The sequence below is a fragment of the Denticeps clupeoides genome, unplaced genomic scaffold (genome assembly GCF_900700375.1).
Source record: "Denticeps clupeoides unplaced genomic scaffold, fDenClu1.1, whole genome shotgun sequence".
In the NCBI taxonomy this organism is placed as follows: domain Eukaryota; kingdom Metazoa; phylum Chordata; class Actinopteri; order Clupeiformes; family Denticipitidae; genus Denticeps; species Denticeps clupeoides.
The window spans coordinates 1,261,493-1,287,304 of NW_021629784.1; the positions used below are offsets into that span (position 1 = coordinate 1,261,493).

The 25,812-nt window shown below is 40.7% G+C and overlaps 1 protein-coding gene and 2 long non-coding RNA genes across 5 annotated transcripts; all 3 read left to right on the forward strand.

Annotated features, from left to right (window-relative positions):
- Positions 1 to 1,661: 1,661 nt before the first annotated feature.
- Positions 1,662 to 4,745, forward strand: LOC114774252 (uncharacterized). The gene is made up of 3 exons (XR_003744773.1): positions 1,662 to 1,710; positions 3,238 to 3,346; positions 4,574 to 4,745. It is a non-coding gene; the product is annotated as an uncharacterized LOC114774252 (long non-coding RNA).
- On the forward strand, positions 4,745 to 5,491 carry LOC114774253 (uncharacterized). The gene is made up of 3 exons (XR_003744774.1): positions 4,745 to 4,837; positions 5,046 to 5,114; positions 5,209 to 5,491. It is a non-coding gene; the product is annotated as an uncharacterized LOC114774253 (long non-coding RNA).
- Positions 5,492 to 11,327: 5,836 nt separating this feature from the next.
- Positions 11,328 to 14,609, forward strand: LOC114774246 (E3 ubiquitin-protein ligase HECW1-like). 3 transcript variants are annotated; one of them, XR_003744772.1, is made up of 12 exons: positions 11,328 to 11,565; positions 11,900 to 12,069; positions 12,198 to 12,325; positions 12,415 to 12,515; positions 12,660 to 12,927; positions 13,022 to 13,135; positions 13,297 to 13,449; positions 13,567 to 13,665; positions 13,742 to 13,871; positions 13,944 to 14,090; positions 14,194 to 14,302; positions 14,505 to 14,609. XR_003744772.1 is itself a non-coding variant. In XM_028966187.1 (10 exons), exons 1-9 carry the CDS (start codon positions 11,484 to 11,486, stop codon positions 13,854 to 13,856), a joined length of 1,230 nt encoding a protein of 409 aa, XP_028822020.1. In that variant the 5' UTR covers positions 11,328 to 11,483; the 3' UTR covers positions 13,857 to 13,859; positions 13,944 to 14,032. The 3 variants fall into 3 exon arrangements, 2 of the variants coding, with proteins under 2 accessions (XP_028822020.1, XP_028822019.1); XM_028966187.1 differs by lacking the exons at positions 14,194 to 14,302; positions 14,505 to 14,609 and having other exon boundaries at positions 13,742 to 13,859; positions 13,944 to 14,032; XM_028966186.1 differs by lacking the exons at positions 14,194 to 14,302; positions 14,505 to 14,609 and having other exon boundaries at positions 13,742 to 13,967.
- Positions 14,610 to 25,812: the final 11,203 nt, after the last annotated feature.

Genomic DNA, 25,812 nt, shown 5'->3' on the forward strand with positions numbered 1-25,812 from the left:
CGGCCTGACCTCTCCGTTTTTTTTGTGCGTCTCACGGCCTTAGCGTGGCAGCCACAAATGCGAGACATGGCCTTTTTGGCCTTCTTCCCTATTTCTCATGTTTTCCTGACCACTGTTGGCGGTAGCAACACGTCCAATATGTCAGATCGTGTGTCTCAGCGAGGCCTTCGGCCTCGCCTCGACTCCCGTGTCTCTAGCTTTTACGGCTGGTCACAGGGAGCTGAAAACCTCTTCCTCTGCGCAACAGTAAACCACACTTTTTACGCTTTGAACCCGATTTGTGGACGGACCTTGCGACCTACCAAAACAAAAAATATATCACCGTGTGCGGAGTCACCTTCGGCCTGACCACTCCGTTGTTTCTTTACGTTTGACGGTCTTCGCGTGGCGGTCTTTAACGTGAGACATGTTCTTTTTTGCCATTCATAGCACAATAATAAATGGTCTGTCTTCCTGACAGACCCAATTAAATGAATTCTGAAAAGCAAACTTAAAACCCAGAAACCTATGCTGGCCCAGCTGACTTTCTTATTCAAAACAGGCGAAAAGAAGAGTCATTCACCACCTGGATGTCCCTCAAATCGTGGAGAGATGAAGGCTCGGGCCTCCTCCGGAGAGGAGAACGTTTTCTCGGTATTCAGATGGGTCGAGCAGGATACAGGATGCCGAACTTCACCCCCTCCATCCCGCGGAGCTGCCGTCTGACGTCATTAAATGCAGCCCGAGCCTTAGCTACTTTAGCCGTGAAGTCTGGGAAGACCGAGATTGACATGTCGTTTATCTGGATACGATGCTTCTCTCGGACAAGACGCAGGATATTTGCACAGTCCTGGTTGTAGTGGAAGCGGCCACGATGGGGGTGGATTCTCCTGCCTGGGCCCTGGAAGAAAGGATCGGTGCGCCCTGTCCAGCAGTGGAGCTTCATTCAACTCAAAAGCCTGCTGAAGTAGTGACGAGACGAAGGTTGTGGAGCAGATCTGAGCCTCAGGAACTCCTATTATTCTGACGTTGTTCCTCCGCGTCGTCGCACGTATTCTGCACCATTTCAGTCAGTGTTGTAAGGCGACCTACTTCTTCCTGCAGACGTGTAATATCGTCAGTGCATGTCGAGATGCTTTCTTCCACGTTGTTCACTTTAACGCCGAGTCCGGACAGCTCCGTAGTAACAGTCCCCCTGTTCTCCTTCAGCTCGGACCGGACCGCTCTTATGTCCGATGTAATAGAAGCCAGCTCACTCTCCCACACCGCCCGGACCTCGGCAATTTAAAATATCCTCCCTTGAAACGCATTAATTCGATGAAATCGAGTCTTTATTTAATCAGTTTTACGTATTTACTGGTTCATACTTCTGCCACCAGTCCAACATGCAGAAGGGAGTAAAATGTAAAAGTGTAATACACCTTTATTGGGGCGCGGTTCCGTGAGCAGGGGGGCGGGGCTTGCGCACCCACCTGCCGCGTCTACCCGCCTCACGACATTCGGGACTTCAGCGGTGTCTACAGTATGTGTGTGTTTTCTGTAACTAATCGCCACTGAGTGTCACTTTTTAATCAGAATCTTTATTGTCATTGTAACAAGTAGAGCTGAGACTGAAAATTCCTTCTTCACGGGGTCTCCGATTCCAATCAACTCTGTTCTGTCCCTGGCTGGTGGAACAACCTGCCCTCCTCCACACGACTAGCCGAGACTACCACCACTTTTAAGAAGCAGGTGAAAACCCTCTTATTCAAAAAGTATTACAGACAAATCTAACACTTACACACGCACATGCGTACACATTGCACAAAACAATACAATATATATATATATATTTATATATATAATTTTTTAACAATCTCCGAGCATGCTCTTTGCTGACAAGTTCGGCCTTATCAGGGCTCTTAGTTTTGTAAACTCAAAATTCTATAGAAATCGAACGAGAATTGCTGGTGTCTTCCTCTTGTAAGTCGCTTTGGATAAAAGCGTCTGCTAAATAAAGTAAAGTAAAGCTGTCTGTCAGTCTCTCTCTCTCTCTGTCTCTCTCTCTGTCTGTGTGTGTGTGTCTGTGTGTGTGTGTGTAGAATCAGATTTCAATCTATGGGAATGCTAGAAGCGCGTTTTAGCATTAGCATCGCATACACTGTGCGGTTTTCCAGAGCAAGTGACCAGACTCCTGCTCACGGAACCGCGATCGTTTCCCTCCTGCTGAGTGTCGGATTTCCACGTTCATACGAAACGATCATATCAAGGCACGGGCCAATAAACTATAAGACATGACATGAGACTATGCGTTTAACTATGATACATTGTTCTATATTTATTATGACATTTTGCATTGTGTATTGATTTATGCATTTATCGTTCATGTTTGCTATATGTAATATCCTTATTTAATACATGTATAATTATTTTGGCTTGGAAAGCCACACATCTTTTTTGCCACTCATCTCCTCCTCCAGTTTTCAAACTTTACACATGAATCCGGCCTATGGCTGTGGGGTGTGCTTGTGCTTTTCTAAGCAATACGTGACTCCGCCCGTGTGCCACACCTAGCCTTTTTTCCCATTGACTTAACATGGGACCACATTTTGACGGGCTCTCACAACCACAATTTTTAGGTTAGACACCCGAAACTCAATATCCAGCACCTTCATGACCCCCTCTTTGCATTCAACCCCTTTTTTCCCTAATGGCCACGCCCACGCTCCTCCTTTTCATTCCCTTTTTATCCCCATTTACTTATAATGGGAACTTTAACCCATTCTAATTTCAACACATTGACATGAAACTTTGTACACACCTTCATCTGAGGCCAACTTAATTTTCTAGTACCTCCTACGACTAGGCCACCCCCACAATCCTCACTTTCATCCCCTTTGTTCCCATTCACTTATAATGGGCGTCTCTGCCATCCGAACAGGTCATGCCCCTGGGCCCCTATTGCAAGTCCCTCCTACGAATAGGCCACGCCCCTCTAAAGGAGAGACCGCGCCCTTAGAAAACTACTACATGCCTGAACAGACCATGCATGTAGACGAAAAATGACCCCTACGAGAAGCCACTCCCCTTGACAAATTTTGGTCTCAGCAAAGACAACGCCTAATTTGAAAATTTTAATTAGCCAAACAGACCATGCCCATGGACCAACCCTTTACACAAGATTATCTAATGTAAAAATTATTCTTCTTATTTCCTTTTTTATTTTGTTTTGCCTTCCAAGCCAAAATCGAAGTTTGTTCACGAACTTCCCTTTTCTAGTTTCTTCATTTAGTGATCAGAATGCAGAACAAGATGATGATGATGATGATGGTGGTCCTTTCCATCGTTCCCATCCTTGAATCTGGAGTATTCACAGATGCCGGCAAAGGTGAATTTTATACCCCACTCTGTAAAAATCTATATTTATATTAATGTCCTTTTTTCTAATATAGACAAATCAATTTTCATTCATTCACATGTGCATCATTTTAGGAACTTAAATATTAATCTTTATTTAGGCCTGTCAGTATGACCATTTACTATTGTGCTGGGAACACGCTTTTGGCTCCCTGTGGGTAGCTGTTGAAACTGGAGATTCGACATATCGGATTCGCATGATCCGACATATCGGATGCATCGGTGCCTCCAACAGTGGTCGGGAAATCCTATAAAAAGGCGAAGAAAATCATGTGTTATGTTAAAGGGAATGTGAAGCCCACACAACGCACAGAAACAATGGAGAACCCAGGCCAAACCTACAGGTCGCCCACAAATTGGGCCCAAAGTTGGAAAAGTAAAAACATGTTTTTGCAATTTGAGCTGACTGGGTTGAGACTTCATGCCATGTCGTATGTAGCTATGGGTCACGCGCATTTACCAAAAGATCCAAAAACCGAACTTTACATTTTAAATTAATTTAAGTTTTGACACATGGCTTTCCATGAGTTACGGATCATGTAAAAAAAAGTGTGAACTGGTGGGGAAAGTTAGTTAGTTAGTTAATTAATTTATTAAGTGCTGCCAGCATTGCTGAAGAGGGGTTGAGGGTCAGAGATCAGACCGTACACCAAAAACTACATCTAATCAGTCATATAGATGATGCACAAGAAAGCCTGCAAACAGTTTGCTTAATACATGGATTACCATCCTGTGGTCTGATGAGACGAGGATCAACTTATTTGGTTTAGATGGTATAATGTGTGGTGGCAACCAGGTGAGACAAGTCTGTCTTGCCTAGAGTCCAGCATGGTGAAAGTGTACACGGTGCACACAACAAAATGTGTCCCCTGCTTTTATCCATCACCCTTGGTGAGCAGTGGGCCGTCATGACAGGCGTGTGTCTCTTTTTTTTTGGTTTTGGTGATATATTAAACAGGTCGCGGCTTTTAAACTATTGAAATCTTTTATATATTTTTTTAATATATCTTTTAATCTCCAGCATTTCTGTTTCTGTAACTGTGTAGATCTGTCATGTTGCCTGTTAATGGATTCCAGATCTATAAGAACATTGTGTTGTAATAATTATTGAATGTACTGATACAGTACATTTCTGGATTTCCTATATTTTAATTTTTTTCCTGCTTGTCTTATTATAGTTATGCTTTTTTTGTTACAGATCAAAGTTTGAAAGGCTTTATATTTCAGCAAAAAGGCCTGCCAGACAATTTGATTAGAATTGGGATGGGGGACACAGTATTCGATAAAGAAGATCTCCTGCCCCTTAAGCCTTGTTCGGAATCAGCATGGCTGAGTCCTGGACATTTTATCTGCTGCGAGATGGAAAACGAGCAGGCAGCTGTGATCTGGGTTGGAGATGAAGACCCTCAGCCTGAAGGAATCGTTGATGAGAAGGTTGAGGTTTTATCAACAAGAAAACTTGGTAAGGAGCGTTTCAATCAGCTTTCTCCCTTTCGTCATTTAGAAGCATTTCATCTGGATGTAGGTCCTCTTCAGACCTGATATTCATTTGCGGTGATCTGATCGTAAGCGTTCCAGGATGAATTTTAATGATTGATGTTAATATAGCATGATGGTCAGCATCACATTTATTCACCTTTAATGCAACACACGTTCTCGTTTTAAAACAGAAAACCCTCTGAAGATGATCAGACCTCCAGCCTCCTTCAGGTCCACTTCAGCAGCACCAGACCAACCAGGTGGGCTTTTACAAACGAATAAAACATTTAATTGGACTGTGTGTGCCTATACTGCCTTATGTTAGAATGATGTATCAGTAGTGTTTTATTTTAGGTCCATTGAGGAATTCTGCAGCTGGGCGTCCTGTTTTGCACCATCAGACCTCACTGCACATTTATTTCATCATTTACTCTGGTTTCCTTTACTTTTTCTTATCTGTTTTATAATTATAACTATCCTATTTACTCCTAATGTTTTTTATCTTTACCCTCAACTTTTATGTTTTTGTTACTAGTTTGCTGTAATGTATTCTTCTAACAATATAAATGCAGACTTTCGCTGCAGCCATCACGCTAGCCGGCAGCGTCACGGACAGACTATGGACACGTGACGTCACAGACCACGTGTTACCATAATGGTCAAAAACCTGGCTTAAAACTGGCAGCGTGAAGTAAATAGATTTTAATTCAACCCAAAAGGCTTATTACAAAGACGTTTTTGCTATAATATTAGTTCGTTTAAGTTCGTTTTGTATACACACAAAACAGTTTCAGTTAGTTTTCGTTTTTTTTTAACTCTTTATTTCAGTTAACGAAAATGCTTTTTCAATTCTAGTTTTAGTTTTATCGTTCGTTTTCGTTAACTACAATAACCTTGGGCGGAGCCCCGCGCTCCTTCTCGTTCCTGCCACATGTGGTGGTTCATGGCAAGGCCTGTTCTGAGTGGAACCTGTCCTGGTAAACTGCTGTATGGTCTTGACCATCGTGCTGCAGCGCAGTTTCAAAGTGTTGGCAGTTTCCTTACAGCCAGTGACCAGTATGAGAGTGTGAAAGTGACAACACCGATTTTGACACACCGGCTCCCCAGAATATCTCTGTTCCATCCAAGTTTGGACCAAATAAGGAAGAATTAATGAAGGTCATTATTAGTTGATTTTAATTACCAATTTTTATGTAACCAATATACCTCTTGTTTGTTCTTTCACTGATTAATATTTTATCCTTAAAGATTAGAATTACTCAATCATTGTGGCTGTGGCTTTGAACAATGATACTTCCCTTCCTGTAATATTATTACTGTTATTATTGTTAGTGTTATATTATTATTATTATTATTTAGGTGTATTGCATGATATACATACAGTGTATAATGTAGCATAAACAATGTTAGTGTTTTTTTTTATCAAGTAACCAACCTTGTATACCAAATTAATCAAATATTCTACTATACAAATGTATAGAATAGCACCCCTGTACCCCAGCATCCCATGAAGAATGGTTTAAAAATGGTTAAGTATATTTATAATTAACCGACTTAATCAAATATAATTAGCATTTGTTTTTACAGTAATTGAAATAGTTACAGTACTGTTAGGGTGGTAACCCTAGAGGGTAACACACTCGCCTATGATCCAGAAGACCCAGGTTCAAATCCCACTTACTACCATTGTGGGGGGAACTGTCCCTGTAACTACTGATTGTAAGTTGCTCTGGATAAGGGCGTCTGGTAAATGCTGTAAAATGTAAATGTTACATTTTAAATAGGGTACTTTTAAGTTTTAACCATTTACATTTCCAAGTAATCGTCCCAATTATAGCCCCACTTATACATTTACTAAACATGTACTAATTAATACATATTGCTTATCAGGGTAACATGCAGACTAAAAGCATAAAGAGTTTTCCAAGATCATCAGTCCTTGAATGATCCGGTGTGTATGTGGTATGCAGCACTGCAGGGCATCACAAAGATGCTGTACTATAGATTGCTTGAGGTTTATAATTTCTAAAGCCTATTTCAGATGGCTGAATAAATGTAAAAATTAATATTTTTATGCGGACATTAGATTTTTCACTTTCTTGTTCCATATTAATTGAAAAAATGTTCTTTACAATTACAAAAAATGTAACAAAATTTTATTTTTTAAAGATGAGAAAAGTTACACTGCTATACAATTAGCCGGAATTTCCATGGTCTGCCAGGTTCTTCACTCTTGACTCTCTTCACTCTCCTCATGGGACGCTCCTGGTCACTGATGGTCTGCCCTGTTCGAAAAAAAAATACTGTTATTAATTTATAAAATGCATATGCCACTATAATACTTTATGATCGATTCCTTGGTTTCAGATAATAGCAACTGCAAATATGGACCAGTGCTGATCCAGAGAACTTCCAGGCACCTCTCTCCATCTGACAGCTCAGACAGAGAGAGCAAAAAGGTCAACAGTAGAAGTTCAGGACTTAGTTTATTATAAAACGGAGACAAATAATGATTAATCACTGATGGTACCAAAGTATTAAATCCATTACTGTACTATGGAATTATTACTAATGAGATGAAGAGTGATATTACCTGTTCTGCACCAAGCAGTATACAGCCAGACTTACCTCAACCGACGTTTGGTGAAACGCGCTTTTATATGCACTGTGACGTCAGACGCCAACAGCTGATTGGTTAAAGCGCCTAATCTCTGATTGGTCAATATCGTTGTACCACTGGCGAGCCCCCCGTCCGCTCCGCCTCCCCGGCCGCTGGGAACAGGCACTTTATATACAGTATGTATTTAATATATATACAGCATAGATATAAATACACTAGATGCCGCATTCAGCCTCCCAGCAGGCGTCAGCACCGCCGCTATATTTGAACGGGGTTCCAAGCTTCATTCTAACACGCTGGTCTGACGGTACGGGCGAAAATGCGGGATTTTACACCGCGTACCGCTGTAATAACGAAGGAAAAAGGCAGAACGGTTCATTTTATTTTATCATTTCTTTGTTACGAGTCATCTAGACTCTTCTCTGTCTTGGCCCCTCGGTGGTGGAATGAAATTCCCCTCGAGGTCAGAACAGCTCAGTATTTTCAATCGGCAGCTCAAGACCTTCCTCTGTAGAGAATATTTAGATTAACTTGTAACCTTCTTATTGTCTGACTTAGAAACTACAACAGAGTGAATAAAAAGATTGTATTCATAGTTGGGGGTCCTAGTGAACCAGAATCATTTCATCGATGGTAACATGGAAGAACGTTGTAAGTTTCTCTGGATAAGGGCGTCTGCCAAATGCCTTAAATGTAAATGTAAATGTATAGTGGCTGCTTTTTTGTGTGCTCATTCTGCCCTGACATCATGAGTGCGTGTAGGAAGTACGGACCGCAAATGGAGGAGGCGACTGGAAATTCTTTGACTGGCTGGAGCGACATCTAATAACCATTTTACAAAGTAGAACAGGAAGAAGAACTGAAGTAGCTCCTTATTAGAATGGTCAGTTCCACCTTAAATTGTGCTCAGCAGGCTGCAGTACTGTATTCAGTTCAGGAAGGTTTACAGCCAGGAAAAAACGTTTTTAAATCTGAATATGGTGATCATCTGAACATCCTGAACTATTAGAAATGGGATCAAGTGTTACCTGTCTGGCCCAACACTGTTTTCACTGAACATTTCATGGGAACTGTGTATTGGATTGATGAATTGAACTCTTTTACAAAAAAAAACTACTAGAGTTTAAACTTCTGGGTCACTGGGTCCAAATAAAGCACATTTCATTCATATAATTGTCAATCCAAGCTCATAATGTCACAGTTCGAAAAAACAAAGATACAAACCAAATCTGCGCACTAAAATGTGTAATTTACGTTGGGAGATCCTCGGGTTGGAGGCTGGTGTTGATACTGGAGTGCAAAATTTACATCGATGGAAGAAGGACATGAAAAACACAAAGCCCCATATATGTTTATCTGGTTAAATTCAGTATGGTTAAGATATCAGGTTTCACAATATAATTTGTTAATATTTTGTGTATGGAGTAATTGTGATTATTACAATAACAATATTGTGATTAGAGCAAAATTTATAACACATTTTTTCTCTCATCAAAATAATTCTCAATCAATGCAGCATGTCAGCAGAACTGTGCAAGCTGATTATCATGCAACCTGTACTTATGCTTTAGATCTTAAAAATATCATGTTATAGTTTAATGCAATAACACTAACCAAAAGGGACAGACTGGTTTACAGGTGACTATCACGGTCACCTTATTCGGCTATTATTTTATCTGAGTTGGTTAGGGCCCATTTACTTCAAATACTTTTTATTTCCAGATTTATGTTCTGTGCTTGAACAAGGGGAGACAGTAAGTCAGTCACCCATTATAAAAAAAGGTAGTTTGCTCAGCAGGACAACGGCCCTAAGCACACAGCCAAGATATGAAAGGAGTGACTTCAGGACAACTCCAGAGTGGCTTTAGGACAAGTGGCTTCAGGACAAGCCAGAGCCCAGAGTTGAATCTTATTGAACATCTCTGGAGAGATTTTACATGGCTGTGCACCAACACTTCCTATCCAACCTGTTGGAGCTTCAGAGGCGTTGCAAAGAAGAATGGGCCAATAAAAGCTGAGGCAAGCTTGTGGCATATTCAAAACATATAAAAAAAATGCTGCCAAAGGTGCATCAACAAAGTATTGAGTAAAGGCTGTTACATTAAATTTATGGCATTTACCAGACACACTTATCCAGAACACCTTACAACCAATAGTGACAGAGACAGTTTGTCATTGATATTGTGGAACAACATGATTGACACCAAGGGAGCAGTGTGTGGGGGACGCTGCTTTGCCCAGTGGCACCTCAGTGGCACCTTGGAGGATCGGGATTCAAACCGACAACCTTCTTAACCGCTAGGCCACCACCACTGGGGTTCGAACCTGTGTCTTCTGGTTCATATATGAACCTGTGTATTCTGGTTCATATATGAACGGAAGGCCTGGTAGGCCTGGTAACATTTTTTTCGTTGTCATTATGGGATGTTGTGTGTACAATTATGAAAAAGCATTTAATTCATTTTGGAATAAGACTGCAACATAATAAAATGTGGAAAAAGCGATGCGCTGTGAATACTTCCCGGATGCCCTGTACGACCTCTCAAGTGGTTCCGGCCATTTTCCCAGGACGCAGGAGGTCCAGAGCTGTTCAGAAAGCTGGACGGAACCAGCTGGAACCTCTGCACGGTCCTTGCACATACACTACTTGTGAGTAGGAATGGAGGACGGTATGTGCTCCATTCGGCAGTAATGGTTTTGTGGGGCGGAACCAACGTGACGGGGTCGGGTAGAGGGGGGAAGAGGAGAAGAGGTGCGCGAGTCCCCGCCAGTTATTAAAAGTCCTGGAAACGGGAGCAGAGGAGCGATCTTATTATTCAGAACCCCCAACACACACACGTCTGTTTAATATTACAGCAACATCATAATATACATAAAATCGTGCACATACACGCACACCACACAAGGAAAAAGTAGTGTACATGCAAGCTTTTTATGTACACGTGCTAGTAAACGTGGTGTAGATGCACGTTTTTCTTGTTTTCTTGCCATCTCACACTTCATCGCCATAAATATAAACACTAGATGTCGCGTAAATACGACCGAGCCTTAAATAATTTAACAGAGAAGCGTTTTTTTTCAATCAATCTGCATATGAGTATTTTTTTTCATTCGAAATAAACCTAAACTAAACTCATACTGCAGAACAATTCAAATACAAACACCACAAAAAGACGAGAAATGTTCTCTGAAAGACCCTGGCAGTCTTCATGATAAACCATGTAGCCTTTACCATTCATGCATTAAAATGTACACATTCATACAGAGCAACAGGCATTTATATGGATTTGTAGAGAACTAAAGACAAGGAGCTGTACACAATATTTTTTTAGACAAGGAAAATACTTTATTTTTTATATAATTAATATGAAAGAAAAACAAAAAATAACTCTAGATAGGGCCGGTCAATACACAGAGGCATTTTGTATAGATTTGTCCAGAAGTGTAATATTTAGAGGTGACTACTGATGGGTGCAGATGGAGGAAAGATGTTCTGGTCTGTAACATGAATAACGTTCTATACGGAACACAATATTCCGTAACATACAAGATGATAAAATAAAATGTAATTAGTGAACCGTTCTGCCTTATTCCTTCGTTATTACAGCGGTACGCGGTGTAAAATCTCGCATTTTCGCCCGTACCGTCAGACCAGCGTGTTAGAATGAAGCTTGGAACCCCGTTCAAATATAGCGACGGTACTGACGCCTGCTGAGAGGCTGAATGCGGCATCTAGTGTATTTATATCTATGCTGTATATATATTAAATACATACTGTATATAAAGTGCCTGCTTATTTAGTTAAATAAATCAATCAGAATTCAGCGCCAGTGGTACAACGATATTGACCAATCAGAGATTAGGAGGTTTAACCAATCAGCGGTTAGCGTCTGACGTCACAGTGCATATAAAAGCGCGTTTCCTACCAGCTTTAAACATTCTGTGAGAGATTGCAGAAGAAAGAATTTGCTCAGTAGACAGAATAGTAGCAAATTTCCTGAGCAAGAAGATGAGAACCACAGAGAGAAGAACCGAGGGAAATTCCCCAAACATTCAGACTCCACCAATCCTCCTGAGTTTCACCCTGTCAGGTAGGACTCCACCCGACATTTTTTGTGTTAAAACGCTAAACTGTTTAGTGGAAAACGGCACAAACCCAAAGTGCAAGAGTTTCATTTAGAGGCATTCCTGGCTCGGTGTGTTATATTCTAGTTATAATCTGACGATGAAATGAAATTTTATTCCACCGTTTCCTCTCCTCCGCCGCGTGGTGCTGAAACTGGAAGAATCCATCCTGCAGTTGTGTCTTGCTGACGGTTTCAGCTTGAACACTTGTGGTCTCTGGTTTGTTTTGCTGCTCAGATGTCGAGAGATGGAAGCTGTACAGGTGAAGTGTGTGTAAAACAATGAAATTCTGTTCCACAGACTTCCAGGCATTTGCGCTGAAGAGTGGTATGTTCTGGAAACCCAACACGTACCTGAAGATCGCTGTCCGGCCTTCCGGTGAACAAGACCCGCCTGCTTCCCACCATTACAGAGAAAGCAGGCGGACGGGCATCGTCTTCAACAACTGCAACCCAGTGTGGCACAGAGAGGTTGGAATTTTACTTCTGATTCTATCTGATTTTAATCTATGTACAAATCACATTGGATAAAATTGCTTCTATAATATCAAACTACTGTGAAGCTGATTTTTTATCTCCTTGTGTTTGTACTTTTTCAGACATTAAATCTAGTCGCTCTGCCTTCTGATATTCTGGATATCAGAGTGAAGGACAAGTTCGCCATCTTCCCAAATCTTGGCCGGCTGTCCATTCCAGTGCAGGTTCTACTGGATATTGGCAGCATCGAGTAAAAACAATATTTCTACATCACACGAGGATTTTCAGTTCATTTTGTGCCGTTAGTAATTGGCTAATTACCTTTCTTTTTCTTTGCAGTGACAATGTGGTGGCTTACACTTTGGAGAGAACATCACCAACAGAACATGTGAGTGGTGAGCTCCAGTTCAGCTTTCTGCTCGAGTCCTCCAGCACTACAGGTTTGTCTTTCTTTTTGCAATAACTTTTTCTGTCCCCATCTTGTGTTTTTCAGTGTAATATTAGTTTAGTTTACAGAACATTTCTAGTTTACAGTGATGTTTAATCTGTAAGTGTTTGCTGAACAACTTTTTTTTTCTTAGAGGAAGAAGAAGAACTGCCCCAGTGCCCTGAGGGTCAGAAGCAGGAGGAGGAGAACCTTGGTGAAGGCTGTTCGTTGTACCTGAACAATGGTCCTTCACAGATTCATCTGCAGCAGGTTGAAGTGAATAATGTAGACGACAAGGTCCTGAACGTCCACCAGCCTAAGATACAGAGCTCTCCCCCCGTCAGCATAGAGAAGTTTAGACAGAAACGCTCGAATTTCTACAGAGATCTTCTGTGTAGAGGGTACGGCCAGGGCCGATATATATGGTAAGTCATATATGGAAGTAAGAGATGTAATGGTATGTTATGTAAAAGATCTTGAGCATGTATAACATGACCTCTGTCTTGATCACTTTTTAAGTGTAAACATTACACGAGAAGGCCTGCTAGAGAGTGCGTTCAAGAGAATCATGTATCTGTCTCCACCATTTCTAAGCAAGAGAAGGCTCTACGTCATGTTTAAGGGAGAGGCTGGGTAGGTAATACTTTTTTTTGGAGGCAGAATATAGAACATCAGACATTTATCTCATAGTAGCATGTGATCTCATGAAATTATATTTCTACTGATTGGAGATTTTTAAGCCATTTTTTTCTTTTATTTTTTATTGTACTGTTCTTGCTGTTTCTGCATTACAGTTTCTATCAAAATGCCATATCTCGGGAGTTCTTCTGCCAGCTGTCCAGGATGCTGTTCAACCCGAGCCATGGGTTGTTTGAATATGTCGGCAGCCACAACTACGCCGTACAAATCAGTCCCAACTGCCTTGCCAGGAAAAATCACCTGAAATGGTCAGGGCCTGATGTTCGGTTAAAACCGCAAATATATATATATCAAATGTTCTTAATCACATTTGCCAAAGAAATTGTTGTTTTAATGAACGGTGCTTTCTATGTGTCTGTGTTCAGGTTTCGGTTCTGTGGGCGTATCCTGGCTATGGCCATGATCCACAGGCATCTGCTGCCGGTCACCTTCACCCAGTCCTTCTACAAGGCCCTGCTCAAACAGTGAGTGGAAAACATTTCTTGCTGTTTTTGTAATAATTGATGTGAGGGAATATCTGTAAATATGTTCTTCTATTAGGCAACATGACCTCAGCGATGTAAAAGATGTAGATTTGGCGTACCACCAGAGTTTAAAGTGGATGATGGAAAATGACATCACCGATGTACTGGATTGTACCTTTACAGTCGCATAGAAGGTATTTGGTCAGGTAAGGATTTCACCGCTTTTTAGTGGAGGCAACCAGCATTTAGTGACATTTTTGTTTTGTGACATTGCGCAGGTCCTGGAACGTGAACTAAAGACAGGGGGTTCAAAGATCCTGGTCACTGAAATGAATAAAAAGGAATTTATTGACCTTGTGATTAAGCGGAAGTTGGAACGAGGACTGGTGGCGCAGACCAAAGCCGTGGTCAAGGGCTTCCATGAGGTATGTTGTCTTTATTTTCTGACTTTGGGAATTAGAATCCATTCACTTTACGGTGGTCATTCCAGAATTGCTGTATTCATACTCTGCTTCTGTCTTTATGCAGGTGTTGAACTAAAACAGGGTGAAGGTGTTCGATACACAAACTTTGCCCCTAATGATTTCTGGAAAGGAAATCGACGTGGACGACTGGAAGGCCAACACAGTGTACATTGGTGAGAGAACAGCACGGTCCCACACTGACTGAGCAGCACGTCTACAGAAAATCCACCATTAGCATTTAGCATTGTGATCAGTCTTTCCTTTTATCTTTGTCACTTTTTACGATTATCATTATTGTAATTGTAAAGTTCTGCTTCCAGCAAACTGATTTCTCTTCATTGATGCACTAATAGTGTCATCTTGTACCACCCATAGGATACAAATCCGGATCTCCAGCAATCAATGATTTCTGGGCTGCGGTGGACATGTTCAGTTAAGAACAGAGAAAGCAGCTGCTGAGATTTGTGACCGGCAGCTGCACTGTGCCCTACGAAGGATTTGCGGGACTCCGACCTAGAAAGTTCACCATCGCTAATAATGGCTTTCCTTACTATCAACAGCATCTTCCCACGTATGTTTACTCTTTCTATTGCATGAAATCATATATATTGAGAGTCTGAGTGACTAAATCATGTTTTAAATTCCGATCTGTCAGGGCTTGTGTCTGCTTCAACAAGCTTTTTCTACAAGAGTACCTAAATGACACAGATATGTACAGGAACCTGCTCGTCGCTATTGAGACCTGCAACATCTTTGAGATGGCTTAAACAGCTACTTCTGGCTCCAAGCCGATCCAAGACACTTCGGGGGTACGCAGCCACACAATGTACATTAGTGTAGTAAAATAACTGAGCTGACATTGTGTCTTTTTTACATTTCTGTTGTATTATAGAGACCAGCGCTGTCAGTAGCATGTTTGACGCGATCATCTGTGCATCCCTGGTTTCAAGAGCATAATTGTGGCAAGTTTAACCTTCTTTGAGGTAAATCTGGCTGTATACTGCTTGGTGCAGAACATGTAATATCCCTCTTCATCTCATTAGTAATAATTCCATAGTAACATCAGTGATTAATCATTATTTGTCTCCGTTTTGTAATAAACCAAGTCCTGAAATTCTACTGTTGACCTTTTTGCTCTCTCTGTCTGAGCTGTCAGATGGAGGGAGGTGCCTGGAGGTTCTCTGGATCAGCACTGGTCCATATTTGCAGCTGCTATTATCTGAAACCAAGGATTCGATCATAAAGTATTATAGTGGCATATGCATTTTATAAATTAATAAATAATTTTTTCGAACAGGGCAGACCATCAGTGACCAGGAGCGTCCCATGAGGAGAGTTCCGGAGTCGATAGTGAAGAACCTGGCAGACCATGGAGATTCCGGCTAATTGTGTAGCAGTGTAACTTTTCCCATCTTTAAAAAATAAAATTTTGTTTAATTTGTTGTAATTATAAAGAACATTTTTGAGATCACTGCGATATTTTTCTGCGACAGAGGAAATTAATATGGGACACGAAAGTGAAAAACCTAATGTCCGCCTACAAAAATACATTTTTACATTTATTCAGCCATCTGAAATAGGCTTTAGAAATTAGAAGCCTCAAGCAATCTACAGTACAGCATCTTTGTGATGCCCTGCAGTGCTGCATACCACATACACACCGGATCATTGAAGGACTGATGATCTTGGAAAACTCAGACTTGTTTTCTTTATGTAGATTTTCTTTATGCATGTTATGAAGATATGCAATATGTATTAATTAGTACATGTTTAGCGACTGTATAAGTGGGGCTACGATTGGGACGATTACTTTGGAAATGTAAATGGTTAAAATGACAAGTTCCCCTATTTAAAATTTAACAGTACGGTAACTATTTCAATTACTGTAAAAACGAATGCTAATTATATTTAATGAAGTTGGTTAATTATAAATATATTAATTATAATTATATATAAATCTTCATGGGATGCTGGGGTACAGGGGTGCTATTCTATACATTTGTATAGTAGAATATTTGATTAATTTGGTATACAAGGTTGGTTAATTGATTAAAAAAACATTGGTTAAGCTACATAATACACTGCTATGCATATCATTTATGACACATAAATAATAATAATAAAAATAAAACATTAACAATAATAACAGTAATAATATTACAGGAAGGGAAGTATCATTGTTCAAAGCCACAGCCACAATGATTGTTTGAGTAACTCTAATCTAAACAAGAGGTATATTAGTTACATAAAAATTGTTAATTAAAATCAACTAATAATGCCCGTCATTAATTCTTCCTTATTTGGTCCAAACTTGGATGGAACAGAGATATTCTGGGGAGCCGGTGTGTGAAAATCGGTGTTGTCACTTTCACACTCTCGTACTGGTCACTGGCTGTAAGAAAACTGCCAACACTTTGAAACTGCGCTGCAGCACGATGGTCAAGACCATACAGCAGTTTACCAGGACAGGTTCCACTCAGAACAGGCCTTGCCATGAACCACCACATGTGGCACGACCGAGAAGGAGCGCGGGGCTCCGCCACCCAAGGGAACCTCGGGAAAATCTCTTTAAAATCTCATAAGGACATCCCCTCCCCATCCTAAAATACCTGTCACCCACGTGGTCACATACTGGCTCATTAACACTTACTGCCACTTACAAGGCACCCCGGCCACAGAAAAACATGCTCGGCCTCTTTACGCATGACTGCTGTTGCTGGACCCCATGTTCAGTTGATCCTTTATATAAAGAATATGAGAGCACGTGCTCAGCATCGTATACATATAAAAATTATCTTTTGATCAAGGTCAAGATCAAATTTATTTATATAGAACATTTACAAAGTGGTGTATGAATTACAATAATAACCACACAATATAAATGCAGGAAGAATACATTACAGCAAACTAGTAACAAAAACATAAAAGTTGAGGGTAAAGATAAAAACCATTAAGAGTAAATAGGATAGTTATAATTATAAAACAGTTAAGAAAAAGTAAAAAGATCAAATCTGCCAGGTCAACCTGTGCTAAAAGCCAGTTTATACATAATACGTTTTTTAACAAAGATTTCAAATGCTCTAGAGTTAGTGCTGATCTAACATTCGAAGGGAGAATATTCGGTCGTAGAAAATTCTCTTCTAAAAAAATGGACAGAGCTCCAGTTAGAATACAAACAGTCTTTTTATGCAAATATGGACAATTACAGTAAACTAAATTGGCTTCACGCTCTGTTTTCTTCAATCACACATACTAAACCCAAACGTTTCCCTTTTCTTCCTTCTTAATACAGCTTCCTGCCTCAAAGAACACTGGGAAATACAGTTTAAACATACTTTACATTAACTTGTACATAAACTACAATCTCTACATTAACACAATCATGTGACTACATATCTGCTATTAATATAGACCATTTAAAGATTTAGATAGAAAGAGCAGAACTTGAAACTGGATCCTAGGAAGTGGCTGCATTTTAAACAGGTCAGACGTAGAGACTACTGTTCGAGGCCAAGATATAAAGAGATGTATAAGTGCTGCCAGCATTGCTGCAGAGGGGTTGAGGGTCAGAGATCAGACTGTACACCACAAACTGCATCTAATCAGTCTTCCCAGAAGGAAGCATCTTCTGTAGATGATGCTCAAGAAAGCCTGCAAACAGTTTGACTAATACATGGATTACAGTCCTGTGGTCTGATGAGACAACTTATTTGGTTCAGAAGGTATAATGTGTGGTGGCAACTAGGGCATGCTATATCGAAAAATTATTGTGTTTGTGATATTAGTATCCGCGATATATGTATCACAAACAGTTTCGATAAATGAAATTTATGTTATGCTGCTTCCGAAATCACATACATTATACTATTGTGACGAGCCATCGCCGCGAGGTCAGGAAAGGAGAAATTGGCTTCATCATGTGGGCTTCGTAATAAAGCTTTTTATTGAACGGAAGCCAGAAGGTGGCGCTAACAGTCAATACCTACTCCTCCGGCTTCCACACAACAGTGAGGCGTCTCTTCTTCTCCTCCAGGCCTACACAACTACGTCCCGGTGTGCAGTTTCTCCCCTTGCACACACTACATTAAATCCCAATAACACACATTTCTTTGGGAAAAAAGTTAACTAAACAGCTAAGAACAGTCTAAATAGTTAATGCCTAAGTTTAGCCAAAACGTTGTTTGGAGGCTGACTTGAACACAGGAATGCATAGCTTCGCTAGCTTAGCCTAGCTTAGCTAAGGTTAAGACTTATAAAATGGGATTTTATAATGGCCAAATATATTCAAAACAATTGTCCAGCCTTACCTATGAAATGTAATCCCCCGGGATCTGGTTTGGAGCGTACAGCGGTTTGTACAGCCCCAAGCAGCACAAGAGTGAGGCATTTTTATGCACGTCTCTCCATAGACATGTATATGCTTCACGCCACAGCAGAGCCTATCGCAATATGGCGGCAACATTGACGTACGTGTACCCATATGTCTATGTGAGTCACGAATCTGAGGTCTCCATTGAACCGAATCGAAAGTCATGTGACCAAACACGTAACATTTAAATCGCAACTTTTTGCGTTCATGTAATCACACAGACTGACATCGCGATTACGATTGCGATTAATCGTGCAGCAGTACTTTATTGTATGTGAAAAACACTATGCGAGGCGAGTAGTATGTCCGAATTCATAGTATTTGAAAAACAGTACACGAGAAGTATCCGGATGACCTACTTCTTCCAGCCGAATTCTGTAGTAGGCATTCGATGGATACTTCACTATCCCATAAGGCAGCGGGAGAGGTGGAGTCATATTCGAAACATGGCGGAAAACGGCTCTTTTAAATTACACTTGTGAGAAAATGCCCTCTGTTAAGGTAAAACATAACAATATCAACAGCGGATGTGGTAGGTCCGAATTCCATTCATACTACCCTCATTCATACTATATAGAACATACTGTTTTAACGGAAGCGCAGTACATACAAATTCAAATGTAGTACCTACTCAAGTAGTATGCGATTTCAGACGCAGAATTAATTTGTGTGCCAAGCATTTGTGTGTCCAAATTTGACCAATCAGATGGGCCCTTACTATCTTTATACCAACCTACCTAGAGTAATATAGATTAATCTAGATTAAAATGGCTCATTTGAATTCTGCCGAAGGCATTCAGAATATATGTGCTACCCAAATAATGACTAAAAGTAAGTCTTTGAGAACGGGTTTCTCAAGCCAGGTGGCGCATTAGACCAGGAGCTCATCTCCTGTTTCCAAAATGCATCACAAACTGCTTGAGAAAGCTGTTCTACTATGATAATTGGTGATGAAAATAAATTATGTTCAATAAGATGTACTTGTGTTTAGCAACTGTTTATTCAGTTAAATAGCTGCATCCATGTTACCACGTCACGTTTGATGACTCGTTCTCGCCCCCTACAGTGCAATTCGGCTAGGTATACATCCGCGCTAAAATATCAAGGTGAAAGTCATCATAGTGTAGCGGTTCTTCTTCTGCGTTGTGTAACTTTTTGATTTCGTTTCTTGAACCACAAATGATGAGCTGACACCCAAGAGATTTCCTGTGCAAAGTGTATTCTGTACAAAAAGCAAGGTCGCGTCAGAACATCACGTCACACATCGCATCTTTCTGCACCTCTCTCTACAATATACAGTATTAAAAGAACATAAAAAAATATTCAGGAAAATAACACATATTCAAAATATTCCTAATATGTACATAAATTAAAATGAAAGAAATAGGCAAGGAAATATTTTGTTTAAAAGATTCTCTTGGTTTATATGTATGGCTACATATAAATAAAAAGTAATTTTTCAAAGCAATTCATATTGTGTTGGCAGGTCTATGGTAACAGCAAACCAGAAATTAGAATATCTGCTGAGGGTTTTAAGTCATTCATAATGTTTTGAAGTCTAAATATTTGCAACTTCCTTGACATATTGATTCTTTTAGCCTGAATTAGATTTAATTAGATCAGATGAATATATATTACCTGTTTATTTTAGAATGATCATTACATATGTAAATTATTTTTTTAAACAGCTAATAATAATAATAATACTTTAAGCATTTATCTAGGGAAATGTTATATCACAAAAAATATTTTGTGTATCGTATATCGCCCCAATATTATGAGGGGCCATTTAGGAAATATTTCAGACTTTTGTTACACAAACACATGTGAAACACACACACATTCACATATGAAACTGACAAGCATGCATTTATACTATTGAAAACTCACACACACATATGAAACACTCACACAGATACAGGTGAAAAGGACTCTTATGTAACAAACAAAAATTAAACTTAAACTGTGTTAAAGGCCCATATATATATATATATAGTAAAATGAATGTCATTGTGTCACAGCCAATACACCTCCAGCCCACCAGAGAGCACCAGACCAGCCGGGGAGACGGCGACCCGGAAGCGGAAATGAGAGCGGGCAGCATCTCCTCTGGGTTACCTGACTCTTATACTCGGTGCTGCCCGCTCTCTTTGAGTTGAATTCATTCCCAGAGATGCCAGCCTTATTTACCCACGCTCAGATGATTAGAATCCACGACCACAACCTTTGCCTGTCCCTGTCCTCGAGCCTTGCATTGGTTACGACGATCTCTGGACGGATTCTACATCGTGACCACGACCCTCACCTGCCATTGACATTGAGTTTGCCTGCCCCTGTTGCCAAGACGATCTCCCATGTTACCCCACCTTCCTGCCACCCCCGACGTCCTCCAGATTAGCCTCCTTCCCCGCTACCCCCCACGGAGCCCGAGTTCCCTCCCTGCCGCGCGTCCACGACTGCACTCCCGTCCCAACTCACCTCCGGCCTCCCTCTCCCCAAACAAACATCTCCGGTCCTCCTCCCCAGCTCGTCCAGTGTCTACTCCCCATACAACAACTTGTCCCCCCGCTCCAAGCATGCTTGCAAATGCGTCCCCGAACTCGGCCGGTGACACATTGTGATACACAGCAGCATAGCACACGGTGCACGCAGTGAAATGTGTCCTCTGCTTTTATCCATCACCCTTAGTGAGCCGTGGGCAGCCATGACAGGCGCCCGGGGAGCAGTGTGTGTGGGGACCTTGTCAGATCGGGATTCAACCTTCTGATTATGGGGCCGCTTCCTTAACCGCTAGGCCACCACTGGCCCTAAAAAACTCTGGTTTTTAATCTAAAAAAGTAATAATATAAAATATTATTTGGGGGTAAATATATTATTTAGAGGAATAATAACGCAATGATCATGTAGCTCTTTTTCAGTTTTAGATTTTTACTCGCTGATAAAGTTATATTACAGCCTGGTAATTTCACTTTAAAAAACGACTTGATGTAAACAAATTTGTGGGATCAAGGGTTCAAAATTTGCACCGGTCACGCGCCAGAATGCGTGTGGACAATCTATTCAGCGACTTTTCATAAAACGTTTCTGTTCTTCAAGAATTTTTATTTAATAATTTCCCAACTCCAACTCCCTCCTCTCACTTCCTCCTTCTCCAGCTCCACAACAACGAGCCTCGATTGGTGGCTGGAATGGTCCTTAAGTAGTTCTCTGTCCTGTGCGTTGATTGACTGCCAGTTGACGAGGGAATTGGTCTCCACCCAGCAGACAGCCTAAAAGAGAAACCCGCACAACACAGAGCACCCCAAGCCATTCTACGGCCTAAAGAACGTAACACTATGCAAATATTTTCCCAGAAATTGTACAATGGCTGGCAGTTCCAGAACATGTGGCCTAAAGTAGCTGGCCCTTGGTGACATTGTAGGCACTCCGAGCTGGTATTAGGAATCATTTTTGCTAGCTTATCTAATGAGTAGTGTTGACGATGTAGTACTTTAAACTGGATCAAACATTGTCTAATACAGACCGAGGAGGTATGAATAGCACTGTTGCCAGCTCTCATCCATAACTACAATGTTAAGATCCTGTTCCCATGCCACTTTAGTTTTCTCCCATGAGGGTGAATAAATGTTCTGGATCAGAGTATATAATTTTGATATATTGCCTCTCATAAAGGGGTCCAGAGCAAGAATTTCATCTGCAGCATTTTTAGCTGGTGAATCTAAAGCTCTAAAGTGTTTGCTCACAAAACTTCTAATCTGTAGGAATCTATAGAAATGAGATTTGATAATATTGTAACTTTTTCGCAATGTTTCGAATGTCATAAGCGTTCCCTCAGTGAAGAGGTCTTTGATAAAGATCAAGCCTTTGTTGTGCCAGGTTTGAAATGCTGCATCCGTTTGGGACGGTAAGAAAAGATGGTTATTCAAAAGGGGAGAAAATAAGCTTAGTTGCTTTATGCGAAAATGTTTCCTAAACTGGAGCCAAATCTTAAGTGAGTGTTTTACTACAGGATTAAGGAGGCGTGAGTATGACTGCATAGATATAGGAGCACTCATTAAGGAAATAGGACAAAAATCCAGTATATTAATTTACTTATGTTTGCTGCCCAATAGTAATACATGAAGTTTGGCAAACCCATACCACCTGCTGCTTTAGGTATTTCTAGGAAAATATTCCTCATCCGCGGGACAGATTTATTCCACACAAATGAAGAAATCAAAGAACCTAACTCCTTGAAGACAGACTTGGGTAGGAAAATAGGAATCATTTGGAATAAATACAGAAAACGTGGTAGGACTACCATCTTAATGGTATTCACTCTTCCAGCCAAAGAAATGGGCAATGCAGACCATCGTGAGAAATCGTTTTTTGTACGCTCAATTAGTTATAAAAGGTCCTTATAAGAACAGGGGACATTAATTCCCAGATAGGTAAATTCCACAACCTGCTAAAATGGAAAGGAACTAAGGTCCAGTGACATTGCTAACTGATTAACCTGCAAAATGGTGCTTTTAGAAAAATTCAATTCATAGCCTGAAATTAAACTATATGACCGTAATAGTTCCATGAGGACTGATATAGATTCTAAAGGGCTAGACAAATATATTAGAAGGTCACCTGCATAAAGTGACACCTTATGAGTTTTATTGAACCTGGTTACACCTGTAATCCTCTCCTCTTTCCTAAGGGCAATCGCCAAAGGCTCTATAGCTAAGTCAAAAATGAAAGGTGACAGACAGCAACCCTGTCTTGTACCACGATGCAAAGGGAAATAATCTGATATTACAGAGTTAGTTCATACAGAGGCCAGTGGTGAATTATACATTATTTTAACCAATGATATAAATGTCGGACCAAAACCAAATCTTTCCAAGACCTCAAATAAATAGTCCCACTCAACCCGGTCAAACGCCTTTTCAGCATCTAAAGAGATTACGATTTCAGGCTGGAGAGTAGCGTGCAAAGAATATATTGAACAAATGGCGCATATTAAAGAATGATTGCCTCCCTGGTATAAAACCTGTTTGGTCCAAGTCAATTATTTTAGGTATCACTGAATCCAGGCGGCAGGACAGGACCTTTTAAAGAATTTTATAATCGCATGGAAGGACACTTATTGGTCGGTATGAACCACATTTATGTGGGTCCTTATCTTTTTTTAGTAAAACCACTATGACTGCCTGGGTCATTGTACAGGGCAGTTTCTTTTGGGAGAGAATTTCCTCAAAAGGTTTACTTAAAAGGGGGTCAGCTTGGCTGAAAAAAACTTTATAAAACTCATTTGGGTGGTAGTAGCCTAGCTATAAATCAGAAGACCCAGGTTCAAATCCCACTTACTAACATTGTGTCCCTGAGCAAGACACTTAACCCTGAGTGTCTCCAGGGGGGGGACTGTCCCTGTAACTACTGATTGTAAGTCGCTCTGGATAAGGGCGTCTGATAAATGCTGTAAATGCAAGTTGCTCTGAATAAGGCAAAATAAACGTAATTCAGTTGGGAATCCATCTGGGCCGGGAGATTTACCTTTTTGCATGGAATTTATAGCTTGTGCTATATCTTCGCAAGATATTCCAAGGTCTAAACGTGACCGGTCTTCACAGGTAATCTTAGGAATTTCTAACTGATCAAGAAATGTATGTATTTCAGATGGACTGACATGGACCTGAGAAGTGTATAGTTTTGTATAATATTCCTTGAATTGTTCATTTATGGCTGTTGGCTGGTTTGATACAGTGCCATGCGTAGTGTGGATCTCAGATATTGTGTGGCTAGCCTGAATTTGCTTAAGCTGATGAGATAATAACATGCCAAATTTTTCACTCTGTTCATAGTATGTGCATCTAGTCTTCAAAAGCAGCCTTTCAGTCTCAGCATTAGAAAGATTGTTAAATTCTGCTTGCAGAAGCAGCCTGTCCTTGTACAACTCTGGATTAGAGGAACCAGCACGTTTTTTGTCTATTTCCAGAATTTTTTTGGACAGGTCACATAGCTGGCGATCAAAAAAAATAAGTCTATTCTTGAGTATGAATGATGGACAGGTGAGAAAAATGAAAAAATTGCTGGGAGGTGGGGTTAGTATACCTCCTGGTGTCAAACAATTTGTAGGATTCCATAAACTTGGACACAATCTTGGACAGTGTGGGATTAGATCTGTCTAGATTTGGCTGCAGGACCAGGTTGAAGTCACCCCCCAGAATTAAGTGATATGTGTCTAGGTTGGGGACCTTAGCAAAAAAGGTGCAAAAGAACTGTGGGCCGTCCCAGTTGGGGCCGTAGACTACATTAAATCCACACAGCTTCCCTATAACTATGACAAACCTGCCTTTGGTATCTGATATTACAGGCTAAGTTACAAACGAAACCCCCTTTCTTATCAATATCGCTGCGCCCCTTGATCTGTCCCCATATTCAGAGTGGAAGATATGATCTACCCAGCCTCTATTTAATTTTGAGTGTCCATTAACTCAGAGATGAGTCTCCTGTAGAAATATAATCTCAGGGGCCAGTGCTTTCAGATGGGAAAAAACCCTGCAACGTTTTATATTGTGGTGCAACCCTTTAATATTCCATCTTACAAAACGCAGTGAGCCCCGTTAAAACCAGCCATATCGTAGATAGCCTAAGCAGTCCCACACACTGAGAAGGAGAAGGGAGAAAGAGAAAGTAAATAAATAAAACAATAATGATAAAATAAATGAATTCTGAAAAGCAAACTTAAAACCCTGCCATAAAGTGGGGGACCGCATCAACACTCCTAGTGAGCGATAAAGATAGCACAACAGTGCTCAGGGTCAACAACCACGCTCTAATAAGTTTGGTTGTGATATTTTAACCAGAATTTCGTCAATCATGAATCAGACCAGTTTTACAGAAAATACCTAAATAGAGAATACTGTACTTCCTACATGTACAAGATAAATAACTTACAGTTGTCAAAGGATCAGCTGACTTTCTTATTCAAAACAGGCGAAAAGAAGAGTCATTCACCACCTGGATGTCCCTCAAATCGTGGAGAGATGAAGGCTCGGGCCTCCTCCGGAGAGGAGAACGTTTTCTCGGTATTCAGATGGGTCGAGCAGGATACAGGATGCCGAACTTCACCCCCTCCATCCCGCGGAGCTGCCGTCTGACGTCATTAAATGCAGCCCGAGCCTCAGCTACTTTAGCCGTGAAGTCTGGGAAGACCGAGATTGACATGTCGTTTATCTGGATACGATGCTTCTCTCGGACAAGACGCAGGATATTTGCACAGTCCTGGTTGTAGAGGAAGCGGCCACGATGGGGGTGGATTCTCCTGCCTGGGCCCTGGAAGAA

Excerpts from the sequence above, each read along its gene's own strand:
- LOC114774246 (XM_028966187.1), top strand. The coding sequence starts at position 11,484 with ATGAGAACCACAGAGAGAAGAACCGAGGGAAATTCCCCAAACATTCAG. Across the intron at positions 12,070-12,197 it reads ACCCAGTGTGGCACAGAGAG|ACATTAAATCTAGTCGCTCT; the intron begins GTTGGAATTTTA and ends GTACTTTTTCAG. Across the intron at positions 13,136-13,296 it reads ATGTTTAAGGGAGAGGCTGG|TTTCTATCAAAATGCCATAT; the intron begins GTAGGTAATACT and ends TCTGCATTACAG.